The sequence below is a fragment of the Tiliqua scincoides genome, chromosome 14, assembly GCF_035046505.1.
Source record: "Tiliqua scincoides isolate rTilSci1 chromosome 14, rTilSci1.hap2, whole genome shotgun sequence".
Classification (NCBI taxonomy): domain Eukaryota; kingdom Metazoa; phylum Chordata; class Lepidosauria; order Squamata; family Scincidae; genus Tiliqua; species Tiliqua scincoides.
Window position 1 is genome coordinate 10236021 of NC_089834.1, and position 19640 is coordinate 10255660.

The window sequence follows — 19640 nt, forward strand, 5'->3', positions numbered from 1 at the left end:
AAGCTTGAGTGGGGAATCTTGCCAGAAACACATTTGCGGGTGGGGGGGAGGGGGAGTTGGCCTGCCGCCTCTCAACATCTCTTGCTGCAAGTAGCCTGCTGCAAAACCAGCAAGTGACCAGATCCCTTTCTTACATCATGTGTATGTAAGTATGTATGTATGATGTAAGAAAGGGAAAGATCATCCCGTTCTTACATCATACGCAAAAAAAGAGCACACGAGTGATTCACAGCGTACACACAAGTACGAATGTTAAAATAAACCATCTCCTTTTATTTCACAGTTTTCTATAACAAGCCCAGACCCAAAAAGCTCCAGTGTAAGAATATCAAACAGAGTTCTCCTTGCTTGCTAATCTACAATGCATAAGAGCGCTAAAGAGGTTTACTGATCTGGCTAGATCCTTGGCTCATCTCGTCCACTGGTCGCTCACTAGGCCTTCCAGCCCTCTCTGATCCATAGTTCCATTTCACCCTCTTCTAAGTTGGTGGCATTTCATGCTCAAAAGTCTTCACACAAGGGAGGCGATGCCTGAAACATAAAGGATCCGTTTCAGCACCCAGAAGATAATCAATGCAGGACAATCACCACTAGCTGATGCCCCACAAACCAACCATCTTCTGCCATGTGGGCCTGCAAGTACCCCAAGCTCATATGCAGAAATCCCAGCCCCACCAGTCCCCGGAGTAGGGACTGGAATCATTACACATTTGGAGTCAGTTCTGGTTTGGGTTCATCAGTACAGGTTGAGTATCCCTTACCCAGAATGCTTGGGACCAAAAATGTTCTGGATTTTTCTGAATTTGGGATATTTGCATAAACACAATGAGATATCATGGGGATGAGATCCAAATCTAAACACAAAATTCATTTATGTTTCATATACACCTTATACACATAGCCTGAATGTAATTTTATACATTTGTGCATGAAACACAGTCTGTGTACATTGAACCGTGTCTTGTTCTGTTACACACCCGAGGTTGTGTCGGCTCTCAAAAAAATTCTGGATTTCAGAGCATTCTGGTTTTCGGAATTCCAGATAAGGGGCTAATCATCTTGCATTAACTCTCTGGTTCAGGTATTTACTTAGGGGCCAATCCTATCCAACTTTCCAGCACTAGTACAGCAGCAATACAGCCCCTAGATGAAAGAACAAATGTTCCTTTACCTTGTGGAGGCCTCCATAACAACAACCCCCCACCATAGGATTCAGTGCACACCCCATTGGCATAGCTACACCAGGGCTTGAAAGTTGGGTAGGACTGGCCCCTTACACAGCATAATCTCAAACTCTTCTATTGGCAATGTCTCTCTAGGAAATGAGGCTACAACACTATACCCTCCCATTCTCCTCTGCGCAAGGAAGTGCACTATTTATGATGTGCCACACAAGGGAGGAGGGCCACGTTTCACGTGCTGCCTTGGGGGCTAGATAGTCTGGGCCAACTCTGTCCCGTTCAGAAGTTTGTGGCCAATTTAATCTTGGCTATGTGGTCTGCAGATCTTCAACCACACAACCCCTTCCTGGAAGGCACCAGAGCACCAGATGGGATTCAGGGCAGGAGTGGCACGAGATATTACTGGAGAATTTGCCCAAGGTGCTTTCAAAGAGATGATTACATAACATAAGAACAGCCCCGCTGGATCAGGCCATAGGCCTATCTAGTCCAGCTTCCTGTATCTCACAGCGGCCCACCAAATGCCCCAGGGAGCACAACAGATAGCAAGAGACCTGCAAGGCATTCTGGGAATTGTAGTTAAGAACATAAGAACAGCCCCACTGGATCAGGCCATAGGCCCACCTAGTCCCTGTATCTTACAGCGGCCCACCAAACGCCCCAGGGAGCACACCAGATAACAAGAAGACCTGCAAGGCATTCTGGGAATTGTAGTTAAGAACATAAGAACAGCCCCACTGGATCAGGCCATAGGCCCATCTAGTCCAGCTTCCTGTATCTCACAGCGGCCCACCAAATGCCCCAGGGAGCACACCAGATAACAAGAGACCTGCAAGGCATTCTGGGAATTGTAGTTAAGAACATAAGAACAGCCCCACTGGATCAGGCCATAGGCCCATCTAGTCCAGCTTCCTGTATCTCACAGCGGCCCACCAAATGCCCCAGGGAGCACACCAGATAACAAGAAGACCTGCAAGGCCTCCTGGGAATTGTAGTTTAAGAACATAAGAACAGCCCCACTGGATCAGGCCATAGGCCCATCTAGTCCAGCTTCCTGTATCTCACAGCAGCCCACCAAATGCCCACATGATTGTGGATGTGTTCTTGGCATAGCTCCTGTCAATTTCAATGGGGCTTGCCCAGAATGTGTCCCCAGAGAACTGGGTGCAAGGTGTCCCTTGCAAACCTTTTCTGAGTGCCGAAATGCACAGCCACCACAACCCAGGAGGGAGTTCCTGCCCTGCTGGAAGACTCACCATTGTTGTACTTGCATTGCTTCAGGGCCTCGTTGAAGCCCTCACACAAAGTCAGGTCACTCTGGTTGGTGGCGCAGTCAAGGAACTGCTTCATCTCGTAGTGGCAGGGTCCATACTGGGGCTGCTGGTAGGACGGCTGCTGCCTGGGCTCCTGCAGACACACGAGAGGAGAGGATGGCATCTCAGGACCGAATAACACATCAAATGTCTTACAGTCTAGGGCAGTGATTTTCAACCAGTGTACTGTGGCACATATGGCTGGTTGGCAACCTTCAGTCTCGAAAGACAATGGTAGAAGCCGACAGCACCCGGTATTCCCAGGCGGTCTCCCATCCAAGTACTAACCAGGCCTGACCCTGCTTAGCTTCAGAGATCAGACATGTGCAGGGTAACAGTTGCCGTGAATGGTTCACAGGTGTGCTGTGGGAATTTGGGGGAGGGTCATTTATTAGGGACATGTGAAACCCCACCACCACCTGCAGCATGGTGTGCCTTGTCAATTGTCCAAAAACCCATGGTGCGCCTTGACAATTTTAGCACCTTGTCAATGTGCTGTGAGATGGAAAAAGGTTGAAAAATCAGTGTTCTAGGATCTATTGCATGTCACATACCCACCAGGGACACACCTCAGCAAACACACTCCTCAGGGCCTGCTCAGTCCCATTTCTATACAGCTTTAATCCCCTGCTTTAAACACACATGTTGACCTCTTTCTCCTCTGCACTGTTTTCTTAAAAAACATGGGGGGGGGGGGGAGTTGCCTGTGAAACAGAGCAAAAACACAGTAGGAGGGCGAGGCTTTAAGGCTTTCTCCTTGCTGCTATTTCACCAACCCCCATACATTAAAAAAGAGAAAGTTGAAAGCACAAGTTGTTGCTAGAATACAAATGTGTCTTGTATGTACATGCGTGTGTGTTGCTTTGACCTCCACATGCAGGAAGGGGAGGTGGATATAAAATAACTCTCCCCAGTAAAAACCGGCATCACATACACTCTCAAGGCTAGTGGTTGTCCCACCACCCCACATACATCCTGCTTGGCCATGATATAGACCCACCTGGATGGCTGGTTTTGCAGGCTCGGAGCTGCCACCTCCGCTAAATGCCCCGGTGAGAGCCCCGCCAACCACATGGCCCACGGCTGAGCCAACAGCCACCCCTGCTGCAGTGGTAGCCATCTGGGCCATCAGGCCTGGCTGCTGGGGCTGAGCTGGAGACGCCACCGCTGACGGAGGCGGGTGGGCTGGAGGGTGGGCATGGGATGGTGCTGGACTGCAGAGAGAGAAAGAGAGGACAAATAGGATCAGGATCTAAAAACCAGAGTGGAACTCTTTCACTTGCTTTAAAGTTCTGCATCGTGAGGTTGCTAAACCAGTTTTAAAAGAAGGTGCCAGTTTCCTCCTCTTAGGAGGTTAAGAGGCTCCCATCAGGCTGCTTCATTATCTGTGTTGGCATCCTTCAGTCTTGGAAGACTATGGTGTCACGCTCTGAATGGCAGTTCTGGAACAGAGTGTTCTCTCCAGTGCGCAAAGCCTGGGTAAAGTAGGTATGGAGGATAGGCTGCTACCCATGCAGCAAATCCCCCCTCTCCACGTCGCTGAAATGGTCCAATGGAAAGGCAGAGGCCAATACGGTTGGTTCCAGCGTCGTCGCAGGAATTGCCAGAACGTGACTGTGTTCAGCCATGAACTGCCTCAGGGACTCCGGCTCCGGATTTTGCCTCGAGGATGACTCCTGAAGCCTTTTCCATAGCTGGATGTAGCCACAAGGCAGTGGAGGTTTGGGATCAGAGTTTTCCTTCTCTCAGATGAGCTGCCTTCCCAGGCTAACGAATCCCATCTACCCGGTGGCTGTTTAGTCGCCTCTTACGACAAGTACAGCCAAACTGAGGGCCTATTCTTATCCCCAGCCCCCAGTCTGCTTCATTAGAGACCCTGGATTTCCACTCTACTTTGCAGAATTCCCAGGAGTCACTCAACTCCATTGTAATTCCACTCAGAGCTAACAGAGGGCAGATTTCCAGTTTCAAAAACCGGAAACTCTCAATTTTGAAGCATGCTCTGACCTCACTTTTTTTTTTTTTTTTTAAGAGCACGCTAATGTCTGTCTTCATTTTCCTGAAAACACAGTCATGCCAGCTTCCCATCCTAGCAGTTCTAGATTGACAGCAAACCCCAGAAGGCGATGCCACAGACTCTCAGGAACACAAAGGCAGGGTGACCAGATGTCATCATAACCACAAAAGAGGACCAGACACCCCAAAACGTAGGACATCCAAAAAAAATGTAGGACATGACAAAATAAAAGCTAAAAACACTTGTATACTGCTTTCATATGGTTAATTTAAACACTATATTGTTCATTATAAAATTTTAAACTATATTTCTTATAATTTATTACATATAATTTATTAATTACAAGAAGGCTCTGTGCTGCCTGCAGGGGTCTGCTCACAGGGAAAAGGAGGGCATTTAAGTTCTTTTCCAGGACAAGAGGCTAAAAAAAAGAGGATGCCTGGTCACCCTGGGGGGGTACATTTTATCAGGGGGTAAACAAAGGGGATAAACAAAGGAGGTAAAGGGAGTTAACATTTTATCAGAGGGTACGAAGTTTTTTGGGGGGCCCTCCCCTTCTCCCTTCAAATGTGAATTTGGCTCCCAGTCCCCCCTTTTTGGCTCCTGGACCCCCTTGATGTTCCTGGGTCCCAGGTATGATGTATCCCCTGCGCATTCCTTCTCCAAGGCCCTGGCAGAGGGTCTCCAACTGCCCTCATACCCAGAAGTAGCCTTTAAGCTACTTCCTCCTTCCATCCACACCAGCGCACTCCCCAAGGCAGGGCAGAGGATTTAACCTTGAGTCTAGAGCCAGCCACCCAGGATGAGCCACCTTAGTGTCAGAACTCTGTCCTTTTTGGACATGCTGTCGTACTAAAGGTGACAGTGCTCCTGAGCGCATATAGAGTTGTTGTTTTTTTTTAATCCCTCCACATCAGAGATGTGGGGGCTTCCAAGGGCAAAGTGGGGGTGGGGGTAGAAGAACATTTATATCTTTGCAAATGGAAGAGCACTTGACTTTCCAGGTGCAAGCTTGCCAGCCCCTCTGCTCTGCCCTACCTGGCTGCAGTGGACCTGGATCCCACGCTCCTACTGCCCCTGGGCATCCTGGTGCTGGATCTCCTGCTCTGCTCCCTGCCTCCTGCCTGCTTTGCAAGCCTGTCCGACTCTCCTTGAACTCCAAGCCTGGCGCAGCAGCTGCTGTCAGGAATGGAACCCACGTGGTCACAAAGGCTGAGCCCAGGACTCAGAACAGATGGAACGTTGGGGGTGCGCAGGCGCAGTCGGAGCCTCTGAAGCCTTTTGCCCTCTTCTGGGGAGTCAGGGCAGGCTGGGCTTCCTTCGCTCTGCGCACGCGCAACCCCCTTCATGCCTTTGGTCCCTGCCCTGGCAAGTTTGCAAGCTCAGGGTGCCCTAAGAGGAGCAGTCCTTTTGCATGCACACAGGATTTCCTGGATATTTTTCGAGCCTTCTGCTTAAGAGTGGAAACAGTGGAAAAAACCCAGGAAACTGATTTTTTTTAGCTATGGACTTGTTGCATTTATTTACCAGGGGAGAAATCCTGCAATTTAGTTGCAGTTATAAGCACATGGAGTCCAATCCTATGCATGTCTACTCAGAAGTAAGTCCCCTTACAGTCAATGGGGCTTACTCCCAGGTGTGCATAGGATTTTCAGCCTTAGAGCCAAATGCTATGCATGTCTACTCAGAAGTTCCCTTATAGTCAATGGGGCTTACTCCCAGGTAAATGTGGATAGGATTTCAAGCCTAAGAGCCAAATCCTATGCATGTCTACTCAGAAGTAAGTTTCCTTATAGTCAATGGGGCTTACTCCCAGGTGTGCATAGGATTTTCAGCCTTAAAGCAAAATCCTATGCATGTCTATTCAGAAGTAAGTCCCATTAGTCAATGGGCCTTATTCCCAATTAAGTGTGGATAGTATTTTCAGCCTTAGAACAAAATCCTATGCATATCTACTCAGAGGTAAGTCCCATTATAATCAATGGGCCTTACTCCCAGTTAAGTGTGGATAGAATTTTCAGCTTTAGGGCCCAAACCCATGCATGTCTACTTAGAAGGAAGTTCCACTATACTCAATGGGGCTTACCTTCCAGGTAAGTGTAGATAGGATTGCAGCCTTAATCCACTGAGCCCAATCCCATAGTTGCCTTTGTACTCAGAAGGTCCATAGAGTTCAATGAGACTTCCCAGGTAAGCAAGTACTGTATAGGTATACAGCCTATCTCAGCCACCGCACCTGTCACAGGTGAGGCTGAGAAACAGCAGTCTTAACTGACATCCGAACAAAGTAGTCCAAAATACTCCCTGACACAGCCTTCTTGACCCAAGTTGGGACTGTCAGAATTTAATTTTAACCAAGAATTAGCTTGAGTTCTTTTGGGCAGGCAAGGAAATACACTTGGCATTAAAACCAATCAGAAACACACACAGAAATATTTGCAGAATATTTGCTAAGAGAATATCCTGCATTCTATGCATACATGTTCTACTGGACCAGGCCAAAGGCCCATCTTGTCCAACTTCCTGTATCTCAGTGGCCCACCTGATGCATCAGGGAGCAGACACCTGTATCCTCTTGCCACTCCCTTGCAGTCATTTAATTTGAAAACCTGAGGCACAAACCTGGAGCCCTACTTCTAAAACCAGGAGGTTGTAGATAGCTTGTAATCTGTGGGCTTTTCCTCCACTAATCTGTCTAATCCCCTCTGAAAGGCATCAAGGCCATCTGCCATCACCACATCTTGTGGCAAGAAGTTTCACAGAGTAATTACATGCTGGGTCAAGAAAGATTGTCTTTTGTCTGTTCTAACTCTCCCAACGCTCAATTTTTGGTGGATCTGCCCTGATTCTGCTGTTGTGAGAGGGAAAAGAACACCCCCCTACCCACTTTATCCATCCCCTGCATAATTTGGTATGACTCTGATCATGTCTCCCCCCAGGTGCCTTTCTTTTAGACTGAAGAGCCCCAAACATTGTAGTCTTTCCTAATAAGAGAGGTGACCCAGCCCAGTAATAACTTAGGTTGCTCTTTTACACCTTTTCCAGTTCCACTATACCTTTTGAGATGTAGTAACCAGAACCCCAGAGCAAAATTCCAGATTCAGAAAAAATGAACACCCTGTAGCCCCAGTTGCTGCATGTTATTCATCAGCTTTCATTCTTACCGAGAAAGGAGGAACAGCCATTAAAACAAAAAGCCAACTTGTTTTTAAACTTTTAATTGCAATACCAAACAGAACAAAATCATACACTGCACCCCCCGGTCTTGGAAAGGGCTACAATCTGCAACTGGTGTACTCCAGTATGAAAATTCATGAGCAACATGAAAAAGCTTATTGTGACTTGTTTTAAGTGCAATATTTAAAGGAAAGGAAAGAACGGTTCCCGTGTATTGTTAACTTTGGCAAAAGAGAAGTAAAACACACACAAGCCATCCCTCTAAGAGCAATGGGCTTTCAAGGGGATCTCTCCCAAATCAGGAGGGCTTTGAAATTTTGTTGAGTTACCTAGAGAAGATCACTGCAAGCTAAACCAAAGACTAAAGGTTAGGAATTTGTGTTGTCCAGTGGTACCCCATTCCTGTGCAGTACGATGTCCTCCTGAAGGCAGTGTCTGGAGGTGACTCAGGGATAGCTTAAGGGATCCGACCCACCTTGTTTTCTAGTGGAAGTCTCAAACCAACAAGGGGAGACACAAAGAACTGAGGGAGAAGCAGATGTGGGAGACCCAAACTTCTGCAGTCACCCACACTGATTGACAGCTGATTTCATGGGCTGTATTTTGAGGGCAAACAGCTGCCATCAAACCACATCCTTGTGGCTGGCTCCCACTCTGCATGGCTAATATAAAGCTATGCAGGGTCACCAGCAGCACTGACGCACTGAGGACACTCACAGCATCCATGCACAGGAGCCAACCACAGAGGAAAGCAGCTGAGACAGGCCAAGAAGAAGCAATCTACAAAACCAGCTTGAAATCTCATCTCCAAATAAGTCCTACAAGTCCTGGTTTAGTGAAGCGTTAAGAGGGAAAAGCAAGGGGTTCTTTTTTTGTTGGAAGCAAATGGGGCACTCGCCAATTGTTTTAATTAAATGTCACCCCCTTCAACGAGCCCTTTCAATGACTGAGATAATCAGGGCAACAAGGAGCTGGAAAGTCTCAAGTACATCCCCTACTTAAGCCCAACTGGCATCAGCGGCTCTGCTGTCACCCATTCCCACCTAGCTAGTACCATCAAACACACTGTCAACAGGATCTGTGTGCATGAGAGTATCAAGAGTGACCCAGAGCCTCCACTAGCGTCTGTGCAACTCACTTAAACACTACAGGGAAAGGGGGAGGGAGAGAGAACCCACAGCTAGGGTCCTGTACTAACTCTATTTCCCAGACAACTGCTCGTAGAGCTTGGGCACATAGTCATCCCACTCCGCCTGGTAGCACGTGCCCGCCACGGGGGCCGCCAGCTTGTACTTCCTGCGGAACGCGGCCACGTGGAAATTGCCACGTTTGTCCCCGGAGCGATTGCTGAGGACGGGCTCGTCGCAGTTCAGCTGTTGGGGCTGCTCGTAGACCAGCCACACGTAGCGATGGAGCCCTGGAGCAGAAAAAGAGACAGAGATGAGTGTTGAAATGCAAGGAAATGAGACACAGCCCCAGTGTGGGAAAATTAAAGGGCCAAACTGCAGAATCGGCTCATCCATAAGGTCAGCTGAGAAAGTTGCCTCAGGCAAGAAGATCTGGGGGGGGGGAGGCGTCTATGCAGCTGCTTCACCTCAGCTTTGAAAAGAGGGGAAGAGAATGAAAGAAGTCTGGAGGAGGAGAGTAGTGGGCTAGAGGGCTTTTCAACTTTATTTTTTTTGTACATAAGTACCACTGCTGCCACCAGAGATAGCAGTTATGCACCGATGAAGGCAGGTTGCCCCACAGTTGGGGCATAACTTTGCACCCCACTGGTTGAAAAGCACTGGGCTCTAACCTTGCTCCACCACACTTCCTTTTAAGGTACCAACAATCAAGGAAATGCAAAACAGAGCCACTCCAACCATCCTTTGGTTTCACTGAAAGCCTTACCTCATGGCATCCCATTAACAAACCACTGCTAGGACTTGTAAAATAAGTCACTGACCTCTCTTGCAATTTCACATCAGAGCACAGAGTGAAGGTGTCCATTAAGCTCCAGAGCACCCTAACTGTGGCTCACAGGCCCCAAGTAGCCCAGCAACACATTCCTGACCAGCCTACTGAGTCCATTATAACTGCATGCATGCTGCACTCCATTCTCCCTTCATGGTTGGCAACCTTCAGTCTAGAAAGACTATGGTAGAAGCCTACAGCACCCGGTATTCCCAGGCGGTCTCCCATCCAAGTACTAACCAGGCCTGAGCCTGCTTAGCTTCCGAGATCAGACAAGATCGGGAGATAGTATTCAGTTATAGGGAGATGGTTGGCAACCTTCAGTCTGGAAAGACTATGGTAGAAGCCTACAGCACCTGGTATTCCCAGGCGGTCTCTCATCCAAGTACTAACCAGGCCTGACCCTGCTTAGCTTCCGAGATCAGACAAGATCGGGAGATAGTGTTCAGTATAGGGAGATGGTTGGCAACCTTCAGTCTGGAAAGACTATGGTAGAAGCCTACAGCACCCAGTATTCCCAGGCGGTCTCCCATCCAAGTACTAACCAGGCCTGACCCTGCTTAGCTTCCAAGATCAGACAAGATTGGGCATGTGCAGGGTAACAGTTGCTGTCACTTCTTCTGCCCTCAATAGCACACCTTCTTCCTGCAGCCGGGCTGCTCCAATTGCCGCTGAACTTATGAAAAGTTCTTTCAGGTTACGTACAAAATGAATATAATTTTCTAGCTGGGACCTGCTCCAGTCCACCAAAAGACTGGAGCAGAGCAGTCCTGGCATGTGTAATGGCTCCAACTTGCAGCTTCTCTTGGTCCACCAGGCAGGGGGATTACCCTGATTGACAGGTTTGGTTTTGGCCTGGGAGGGGCTGCTCAAATGAGTCAGAAAGTCAAACACCCACACCCTGCAGTGTGTGCCAGTACAAACACACACAATGGGGAAAAGCAACTGTTTGTAACCTACCTGTTCCTTTGGGCGGCCCAGATCCCACGTAGTCCGAGAGGACGGACCCACTGTCGACATCGTTGCCCTTCATGTTGGTGACCAGGAAGTGGTGCCACTCTCTAGAGAAGGGGAAGAAGAGATGCTTGAGCATTCCCTGGTTAAATCTCACCATAATCCTAAGAACTAGAGAGGTGTCACCTCATGATAAGCCAAGCCAGGCTCAACCCTGACAGGCAATGACTCTCAAACTCGGCTCTACAGAATCTCCAGCAAAGGTCTCAGAGCACTGCAGAACCATTTTAGAAATGGGCTATGTCAGAATGCCGGATGCAAGGGAGGGCACCAGGATGAGGTCTCCTGTTATCTGGTGTGCTCCCTGGGGCATTTGGTGGGCCGCTGTGAGATACAGGAAACTGGACTAGATGGGCCTATGGCCTGATCCAGTGGGGCTGTTCTTATGTCCTTAAACTACAATTCCCAGGAGGCCTTGCAGGTCTCTTGTTATCTGGTGTGCTCCCTGGGGCATTTGGTGGGCCGCTGTGAGATACAGGAAGCTGGACCAGATGGGCCTATGGCCTGATCCAGTGGGGCTGTGCTTATGTTCATTAACTGAAGATGCTAGAACCTGAAAATGCATTCAGACATGCCCGCAAGTGGGAGCAAATATAGGGATTTCCTACTGTGGGCGGGGAGCTCTGCCTACCTCCCACCTTAACTTCTCAAACACCATCTGTCAACTCTCCAGACTAAAGGGTGCCCCCCCCCCCACTTTTCAGCATCAACACATAGCTTGACTCCAGGTTCAAATACAGGATAAAAATCCTGAATTGCACCCAAACAGCTCAGCCTGCCCCTCTTACCTGAACTTTGGATTTTTCCTGCTAGGTGCATCAGGGTCAGTAAGAACCAAGGTGTAGAGCTTATCCGGGTTACAGCCTTCCCACTCAATGGCTGTGGGGCGATTCTTCACCTGCCGTGACAAGATCACAAGAAATTCAGGATCCATGAAAAAGAAAGAGCACCTTAAACTACCAACTTTTTCTCTGGCATGATTTTTTTGAAATTATAAAAGTTGGTAACCCTACTGATGGTCAACAAAGCTTAGATTAGAATGATGTAGGGCCAGCAAGGGGACCTGGCCACAGGCTTTGTCAAAAACCTATTCAGCTGCCAGAGAAGAGGCGAGGAAGTGGAAAGGCCTTTCTGCAAGCTACAAGGGCAGCTTCACCCCCATGAAGTGATGCAAGGTCCAAGGCTAGAAAAATATTGACAATCCCATCGATCAAAAGATCAAGAACCTGCCCACATATTAGCTGGGGCATCTCTAACCTTGGCAATGTCTTTTCATCCCCCCCTCCCGCCACGCCACCCTGGCACAGACTTTTGCAACCCTGGCACAGACTTTTGCAACCCCACACCAACTAGAAGGCAAGACTGGAGACCTTGGCACTTGGCAGAGATCATGTTGGCCTTTGTAGCTATCATAGATTAGAAGTAAGGAATGCCAAGTGGCCAATGAGTTTGTCAAGCTACCAATTCAGGAGGTTAGTTAATGGTTCTCCTAAATCATCCAGGAGTAGAGGTATTTGTTTCCGTGAGTACAATAAGTTTACACCCAAAGTCTTATGGAACACAACGGGCTTACTTCTGAGTAAGATAAATAACACCATTTTCAAACACCTCTAAATAGTCTCCTGTACTCAGGCTACAATCCTATCTACACTTTCCTGTGAGTAAGCCCCACTGACTATAATCGGACTTACTTCTGAGTAGACTTGGATATTGGGCTCTTATTTCTTGCTTGCTGGACCATCAGCCTTGAGACAACTGCTCAAATGCACATCTGTCTAAACAAAGTGAACTTTTGCACAGGGACCATAAGCCTCAAGCAGTCTCTTTCAAAGGGAATCCGAACCCTGCATGCACTCAGAACTTCTCAGAAGCATTTGCACAGCTCTTGCTGTGCATGTCCTTGCACAGAAGGACATGGCACCTTGTGGGGTGATGCATGCAAATGGAGACAGGTCTTTGCCCCAAGGAGATTACAATCTAAACCAGGGGTGTCCAAAGTTTTTGGCTGCAGGGCCACATCATCTCTCTGACACTGTGTCAGGGGCCGGGGGGGGGGGGGGAAGAATTAATTTACATTTAAAATTTGAATAGATTTGCATAAGTTTACATAAATTAATATATTAAAGATGAACTTATATGAATGAATGAAGGTCTTGCAATAGCTCAAGGCCTATAAAAGGTCTTGCACAAAGCAAGGCTGGCCTTTCCTTTGCTGCCTCTGCTGCATCACAGACATGAAACAGCAAGCAGTGGAGGGGGCCCTCATCCCACAGCTCACGCAAGAGGTCAAGCAGTCGCCCTCATGCTGAGAGCAGTTGCGTTGGGCCAGTGTGGGCTCCAACAAATCTCCAGAGGGCCAGAGGCTCATTGGAAACTGGGGGCTCCCTGTGGGCCGCATTGAGAAGCCTTGAGGGCCACATGTGGCCCCAGGGCCGGGGTCTGGGCACCCCTGATCTAGACAATAAGAAGGGGGGGAGACACACTCCTGCATGAATTTGGCTCAAGCTGTGTCAATATCACACACACAGGATGAATTCTGAACCCCTCCTCCTGTCTATATAGGGGCACATCCACCTTCACAGCAATGTGGCCTTGCTTGCTGGCCCCCATCTCTCCCCTGTTAGCCCACTGCAAGCTGCCAGGACCTTTGGGGATTGCACAGGAGCAAAGTTCGGGTGGTAATGTTGGCAGCAACCAACTGGCTCTGCACCACCCACCCCCCATTTGCCCAGGCCAGGTGCCGGGCACACTCTCCCAGGACCAGAGCACAAGACTGGCATGCAAGGAGGAGGAGCTACCTGCAGCCTGTGCAGACCTTTGCACGTCCACCCAGGCCTCTCTTTGCTCCAGATGCCATCTTTGCAACAAGGCTTCTCAATTGCATGCCCTTCCTCCCCTGGGCCTAAGCCTGGGGCACCTCATGGGCAATGCATACATGCTTGCAGGGCCTTGCAAAGGAAGCACCAGCACCACCTCCTTCCTCTCCCACCCCACAGCACTGGAAAGAAGGGGGAATGCAGGAATGATTTATTTCCATTGCATTGAGTTCAGGACAGAGGACTTTTCCCCATTGCATCACAGAAAAAGGGGCTTACAGGCAGGATTGCAAAGTACTGCCCCAAACCATTAAGGAAGCCTGGGGCGGCCCATGGGCTTTGCATGCATGCAGGGCCTCCTCTCCGGTTGCAATGGGGTCCCCAGCACTGCCCTCCTCCTCTCCCACCCCATAGCACTGGAAAGGGAAAGGGAATGCAGGAATGATTTATGTCCATTGCATTAAATTCAGGACAGAGGAATTTTTTCCCCATTGCATAACAAAAAGGGACTTGCAGGCAGGACTGCAAAGCACTGAGGAAGCCTGGTGCACTCCAAGGCTTTGCAGGCATGCAGGGCCTTGCAAAGGGAAAGCCAGCACCGCCTTCCTTTTCTCTCACCCCACAGCACTGGAAAAGGGGGGATTGCAGGAATTATATATTACCATTGCATTGAATGCAGGACAGAGGACTTTTTCTCTATTGCATCGCAGGAAAAGCGCCTTGCAGGCAGGACTGCAAAGCACAAAGGAAGCCTGGGGTGCCTGGTGGGCCTTACATGCATGCAAGGCCTCCTCTCTGGTTGCAAAGGGGACCCCAGCACTGCCTTCCTCCAATCCCACCCCACAGCACTGGGAAGAGAGGGGGAATGCAGGAATGATTTGTGTCTATTGCACTGAATGCAGGATAAAGGGCTTCTCCCCATTGCATCACACAAAAGGGGGCTTGCAGACAGCACTGCAAAGCACTGCCCCCAATGCACAAAGAGGAGGGTGCATGCAAGCTTGAGAAGAAGGGGCTGCATTCCTTACCTGGGTGGGTGTCAGCACCTTGCCCAGCTCGTCGATCTCCAGGGACCCATAGCGGACCTTCAGAGGCTGAGCCGGCTTCTCCTCCACCTCGGGGAGGCTCAGGGGGCCACCCCACTCGCTCAGATCCACCGGCATCTGGGCCCAAACTCTGCAAGGCTCTGGCACGCGGCCGGCCAGCAAACGACTCAAGCGCGCAGCTAGAAAAGCCCCGTCCCTTCCAAGCAGGGCACCCCGCAAGAGGTTGAGTGACAGCAGCATTCAGACCCTCTCTCCGTTGCCATTGGCTTTGGGGGGAGGATGGCCTTGTTGAAGGGGCGGGACGAGGGTTGATGGGAGGGAGGGATGGTTCTCTGCAGATGCAAGGCTTCCTGGGAATTGTAGTTTAAGAACATAAGAACAGCCCCACTGGATCAGGCCATAGGCCCATCTAGTCCAGCTTCCTGTATCTCACAGCGGCCCACCAAATGCCCCAGGGAACACACCAGATAACAAGAGACCTCATCCTGGTGCCCTCCCTTGCATCTGGCCTTCTGACATAGCCCATTTCTAAAATCAGGAGGTTGCACATACACATCATGGCTTGTACCCCGTAACAGCTTTTTCCTCCAGAAATTTGTCCAATTCCCCTTTTAAAGGCGTCCAGGCCAGATGCCATCACCACATCCTGTGGCAAGGAGTTCCACAGACTGACCACACACTGAGTAAGAAATATTTTCTTTTGTCTGCTCTAACTCTCCCAACACTCAATTTTAGTGGATGACCCCTGGTTCTGGTGTTATGTGAGAGTGTAAAGAGCATCTCTCTATCAAGATTTGCCCGGTATTCTTCCCCCGACATGCATGTCGAAACGGATCGCAGCATGATCACTGCTCCCCAACGGCTCCATAACATTGATGTCTCTAACCAGGTCCTGAGTACCGCACAATATTAAATCCAGAGTCACCTGTCCTCAGGTGGGCTCCATGACTAGCTGCTGTAAGGCACAGTCATTTAGCATGTCAAGGAATTTGTGACCAGAACACAAATTGACCCTGTCAATATGAGGATAATTGAAGTCCCCCATGATTACAACCCTGTCCCTCCTTGTCACCTCCCTGATCTGCTTCCTCATTTTAAGGTCCCCTTCCGATTTCTGCTCTGAAGGATGATAGTACACCCCCAGTATTACATCGGTCCTCAGGCCTGGTAATTTAACCCACAGAGATTCTACAGTGGAGTCGAACCCACCTTAATCTCTACTTTGCTGGATTCTATCCCTTCCTTAACATAAATGGCCACCCCACCTCCAACACGCCCCTCCCTGTCCCTCCTGTAGAGTTTATAGCCCAGGATTGCAGTATCCCACTGATTCTCTGCATTCCACCATGTTTCCGTTATGACCACTATGTCAATGTTGGCGTGCCTCTGAACATGTGCAGAGTTTTTCTGCGCCTGCACCAACCCACAACCAAATCTTGCAGCAGCACACCTTGGGATGCAGTAGGATAAGGCTGTAGAGGCTCAGGCTGCATTCCTATCCACATTTACTTGGGAGTATACCCCATTGACCAGAATGGGACTTACTTCTGAGTTGCATAGGCTTGGGCTCTTATTTCCCCAGTCCCAGTTCCTTTGCGGCACTTCTCAGGCTGCACAACCTATGGGGAAGAATGCCTCACGTAAGACGGCAGTGCTTACTTCTGAGTAAAGATGCACACAAAATGCACTGTTTTGCCCAGGCTGGAGCTTTCCCACAGAATTAACTGGGGGCCCGATCCTGTCCAAACTTCCAGCAAATGTTTTGGGATTCCCAGATGCAGTGTACACCCCATTGGCATGGTTGTACTGGCACTAGAAAATTGGATAGGATTGGGCCTTGGGGCATGTAGAATCAACAGCAGGATTCCCCCGCTTCTGTTTTCTCCTAAGAGGGGTCTTTGCTTTCATCAGGCACAAATCCAACAGGTGCAGCTTTTTCTAATATGGAGATGCCGCAATGGGGAGAAATGTCCCCTGCATTTCCTGGCAGCAAGCCCCTTCCCACCCAATGTCTGCACCATTATTATTATTATTATCTTCAGCAGTTGCTTTGGGAAGGTGGCAGGAGCCCAGGCATGTGGCTTGCTTACCTGGTACTCTCTGGCTCTCAGCCCGCAAAGGTTATCATCTTGCCGGCGTTCTGGGGAACCATGTGACCAGTCCACTCACACGAGGGCTGATTTCTGCAAGGAGAGTTATGGGTTTCACACAGTCAGGCTGGGATTATGATTCAGTCATATCTGAGGCACTAGATAAGTGTTAGAGATTATAACCCACGTTGCACTTATTTTATGTTGCCATCAGGGCCAAAATGATCCCAGAAAATGTTCAATCCCTGTCTTAGAGTCATCCAAGCTAGTAACCATCACCACATCTTGTGGCAATGAATTTCACCGACTAACTGCATTGTGTGGAAACCTATTTCCCTTCATCCATCTCCCATCTATCAATTTCATGGGATGACCCCGGGCCTAGTGCTGTTCGAGAGGAAGGAATATTATTTCCCCCCCCCCAAGCATGCATAATTTTATAAGCCCTGATCATGGTATTCCCCCATAGTTGTCTTTCCCCCCCCCCAAACTAAAAAATATTTATTTTTCATATTTCTATACTGGTAGTGTACATAACTCCTTCCTTCCTTTTCTCCTCACAACAACCCTGTAAGGCAGAGAGATATTGACTGTCCCAAGGTCACCCAGGAAGCTTCATGGCTGAGCGGGGATTTGAATCTGGATCTTCCAAGCCTACGTCCAATTCCAGAACCACTCTCAGGGCCAGCTTTAATCCAGTTGATCCAGTTTCTCCAAGGGGCCCCCACACTAGGGTAATCTAGTCTTGTATGCAATTTTGTATTAAAATATGCTTAGATCCATGTGGTCCATTAACTCACATGCACTTTTAAGTGCTCATTTTGATGGCTGACCATTCTGCCATAGAGACATAAAGTATATAATAAATTGTGTTTATAGCTTGAAGATTCTACAGCCCTTGACTGTAATCCTAGGACCCCTCGAAAATGTTTCCAATTGGGCCCCACAACTCTTAAAATCAGCCTTGCTGGCTCTGGCTAGAAGTCCCAAGAACTGAAGTCCAGGGCTGGCCCATCCATATAATAATAATAATAATAATAATAATAATAATAATAATAATAATAATAATAATAATAATAATAATAATAATAAAGGTATTTCTATACCGCCTTTCTTGGTCCTCAGATTTCTCCTCGGACTTTATTCAAGGTGGTTTACATAGGCAGGCAAATTTGCACATTCTGGCCTCCATCCTCCCACGCTCACAGCAGATGGAATAACTGCTTGTCAGCTGCTTCAAGGTCGCATGATGCCGGTAGCCTCGAACTGGCGACCTTCGGATGTTATCTTCAGGCAAATGGAGGCTCAACCCTCTAGACCAGACCTCCTGCCCAACTTAAGCCAACTTAAATTGTCACCACAGGGCCCAATCCTATCCAATTTTCCAGTGTTGGTGTAGTTGTGCCAGTGGGGTGTGCACTGTATCCTGTGGTGGAGGGGCAGTCACTGGGACCTTCTCAAGGTATGGGAACATGTGTTCCCTTACAATGAGGTTGCATTGTGGCTACACCGGAGTTGAAAAGTTGGATAGGATTTGGGCCCTCAGGCAGCAGTTTGGTGGGAAGCTCCCATCTCTGTCCACCTTCTTGCCTCCTCTGCTCCTTCCTAAGGAAGGTGCTCCAGCCCCACTCCTGATAACTTCAGTTGCCCTTTATAGTGTATAAAGCAGGGAGGGCAATCAAAAGATATATAAAGGTGAAAGGTGTTGAACCCTTCCCCACCTTACGTCCCTATGGTTCACTCATAGAAGCACTTCTCTCCCAGTCTTGTCCAATGCAGGAAAAATGGAGTTGGGGAAACCATTTGTCAGGAGGTAAGATGGGGAAGGATTTAACTGCCTTCACCCCATGCCCCGTGGCTAACACCCAGCCTGTAAACCTCGGCACACCACCTTGTGATCCAGACTGAAAGAAAAGTGCGGATTCGGTGCAGCAAAATAATAAGCTAGGATGGAGTTGTGGTTCAGGAGTTGAACTCACAGCCCAATCCTAGCCACACGTTCCTGGGAGTAAGCCCCCTGGACTCCAATGGGACTTACCTGAGTAAACCTGCATAGGATTGGGCTGTTAGTCCTGGAAAATACCGGTTCAAATTCCCACTCAGCCAGGACACTTCTTGGGTGACCTTGGGCCAGTCACTGTATCTCAGCCGCACCTACCTCACAGGGTTGTTGTGGGGACAAAAGGAGGGGAGGAATTATGTGCACCCTACCCGGCTCCTTGGAGGAAAGGTGGTGTAGAAATGTAAAAAAAAAATAATAAACTGAAAAGGTCCCATGAAAATTAAGAAAGACCTCTTGTGGTGGAGTGTCTCCTGGATTTATTTTCCTCGGCTGGTGGTCTTCCATTTTTCATGCTTCGGTTTTCTGCCCCCTTCTGTGTCTTCTTTGTGGCTCTGATTACCATCCTCCTCCTCGCCTTCTGGATGCTGCCGCTCCATCCAAAGCTGAGTTTGCTTTCTCATCCCTTTCTTGGGCCTCCTCTGTGTTCCCACTTCAAATTTCACATTTTTCCACTCCAAATTTGCTGTTTGTTCTCCCCCCCCCTCCCCAGCTGTTGGAGGGGAGGACTCTGCTCTTTTGGCTGGTTGTCCTGCAAGAGGATAGTGCTAGGTTTTGCAAGAAATCTAAAAAGGCTGACCCTGTGCAATTGAGCTGGAATAATTCCAGCTCTCCTTGGCTGCCAATAACCTCTTTGTTATTTTTTCCTGCTTGGTGGGTCCATTTCCTGCTGGTCATCTTCCATCTTGAGCACATCTCCATGCCTCTGTGTGTGTGTGTGTGTGTGTGTGTGTGTGTGTGTGTTGCTGATCCTGTATATTTGTTTTGTATACATTCTGCTTTGGGTTCCTGGGGAATTTTATCCTTCTCCTGGGACGGGGAGGGGACTGTTGCTAGGAGGCCTTTCCAACTGTGCATCTGTAGAAAGGAATAAGCACACAAATGACTCAGTAAATAAGAAGCAGCAGGAGCAAAAACCCAGTAACTGGCTCCATGACACACGGGGTGCCAAGCCATGCTGCCAGGGGACA

General features: G+C 48.9%; 2 protein-coding genes and 1 pseudogene across 2 annotated transcripts; all 3 read right to left on the bottom strand.

The window, feature by feature from the left end:
• Positions 1-244: 244 nt before the first annotated feature.
• CHCHD10 (coiled-coil-helix-coiled-coil-helix domain containing 10) lies at positions 245-5700 on the bottom strand. The gene is made up of 4 exons (XM_066609841.1): positions 5550-5700; positions 3495-3708; positions 2438-2588; positions 245-531 (listed from the first exon to the last, which is right to left on the bottom strand). Exons 1-4 carry the CDS (start codon positions 5594-5596, stop codon positions 512-514), a joined length of 432 nt encoding a protein of 143 aa, XP_066465938.1. The 5' UTR covers positions 5597-5700; the 3' UTR covers positions 245-511.
• Positions 5701-7713: 2013 nt separating this feature from the next.
• On the bottom strand, positions 7714-14772 carry PEBP1 (phosphatidylethanolamine binding protein 1). The gene is made up of 4 exons (XM_066609729.1): positions 14503-14772; positions 11447-11556; positions 10605-10705; positions 7714-9105 (listed from the first exon to the last, which is right to left on the bottom strand). Exons 1-4 carry the CDS (start codon positions 14758-14760, stop codon positions 8888-8890), a joined length of 687 nt encoding a protein of 228 aa, XP_066465826.1. The 5' UTR covers positions 14761-14772; the 3' UTR covers positions 7714-8887.
• On the bottom strand, positions 10141-10257 carry LOC136634857 (5S ribosomal RNA; annotated as a pseudogene).
• Positions 14773-19640: the final 4868 nt, after the last annotated feature.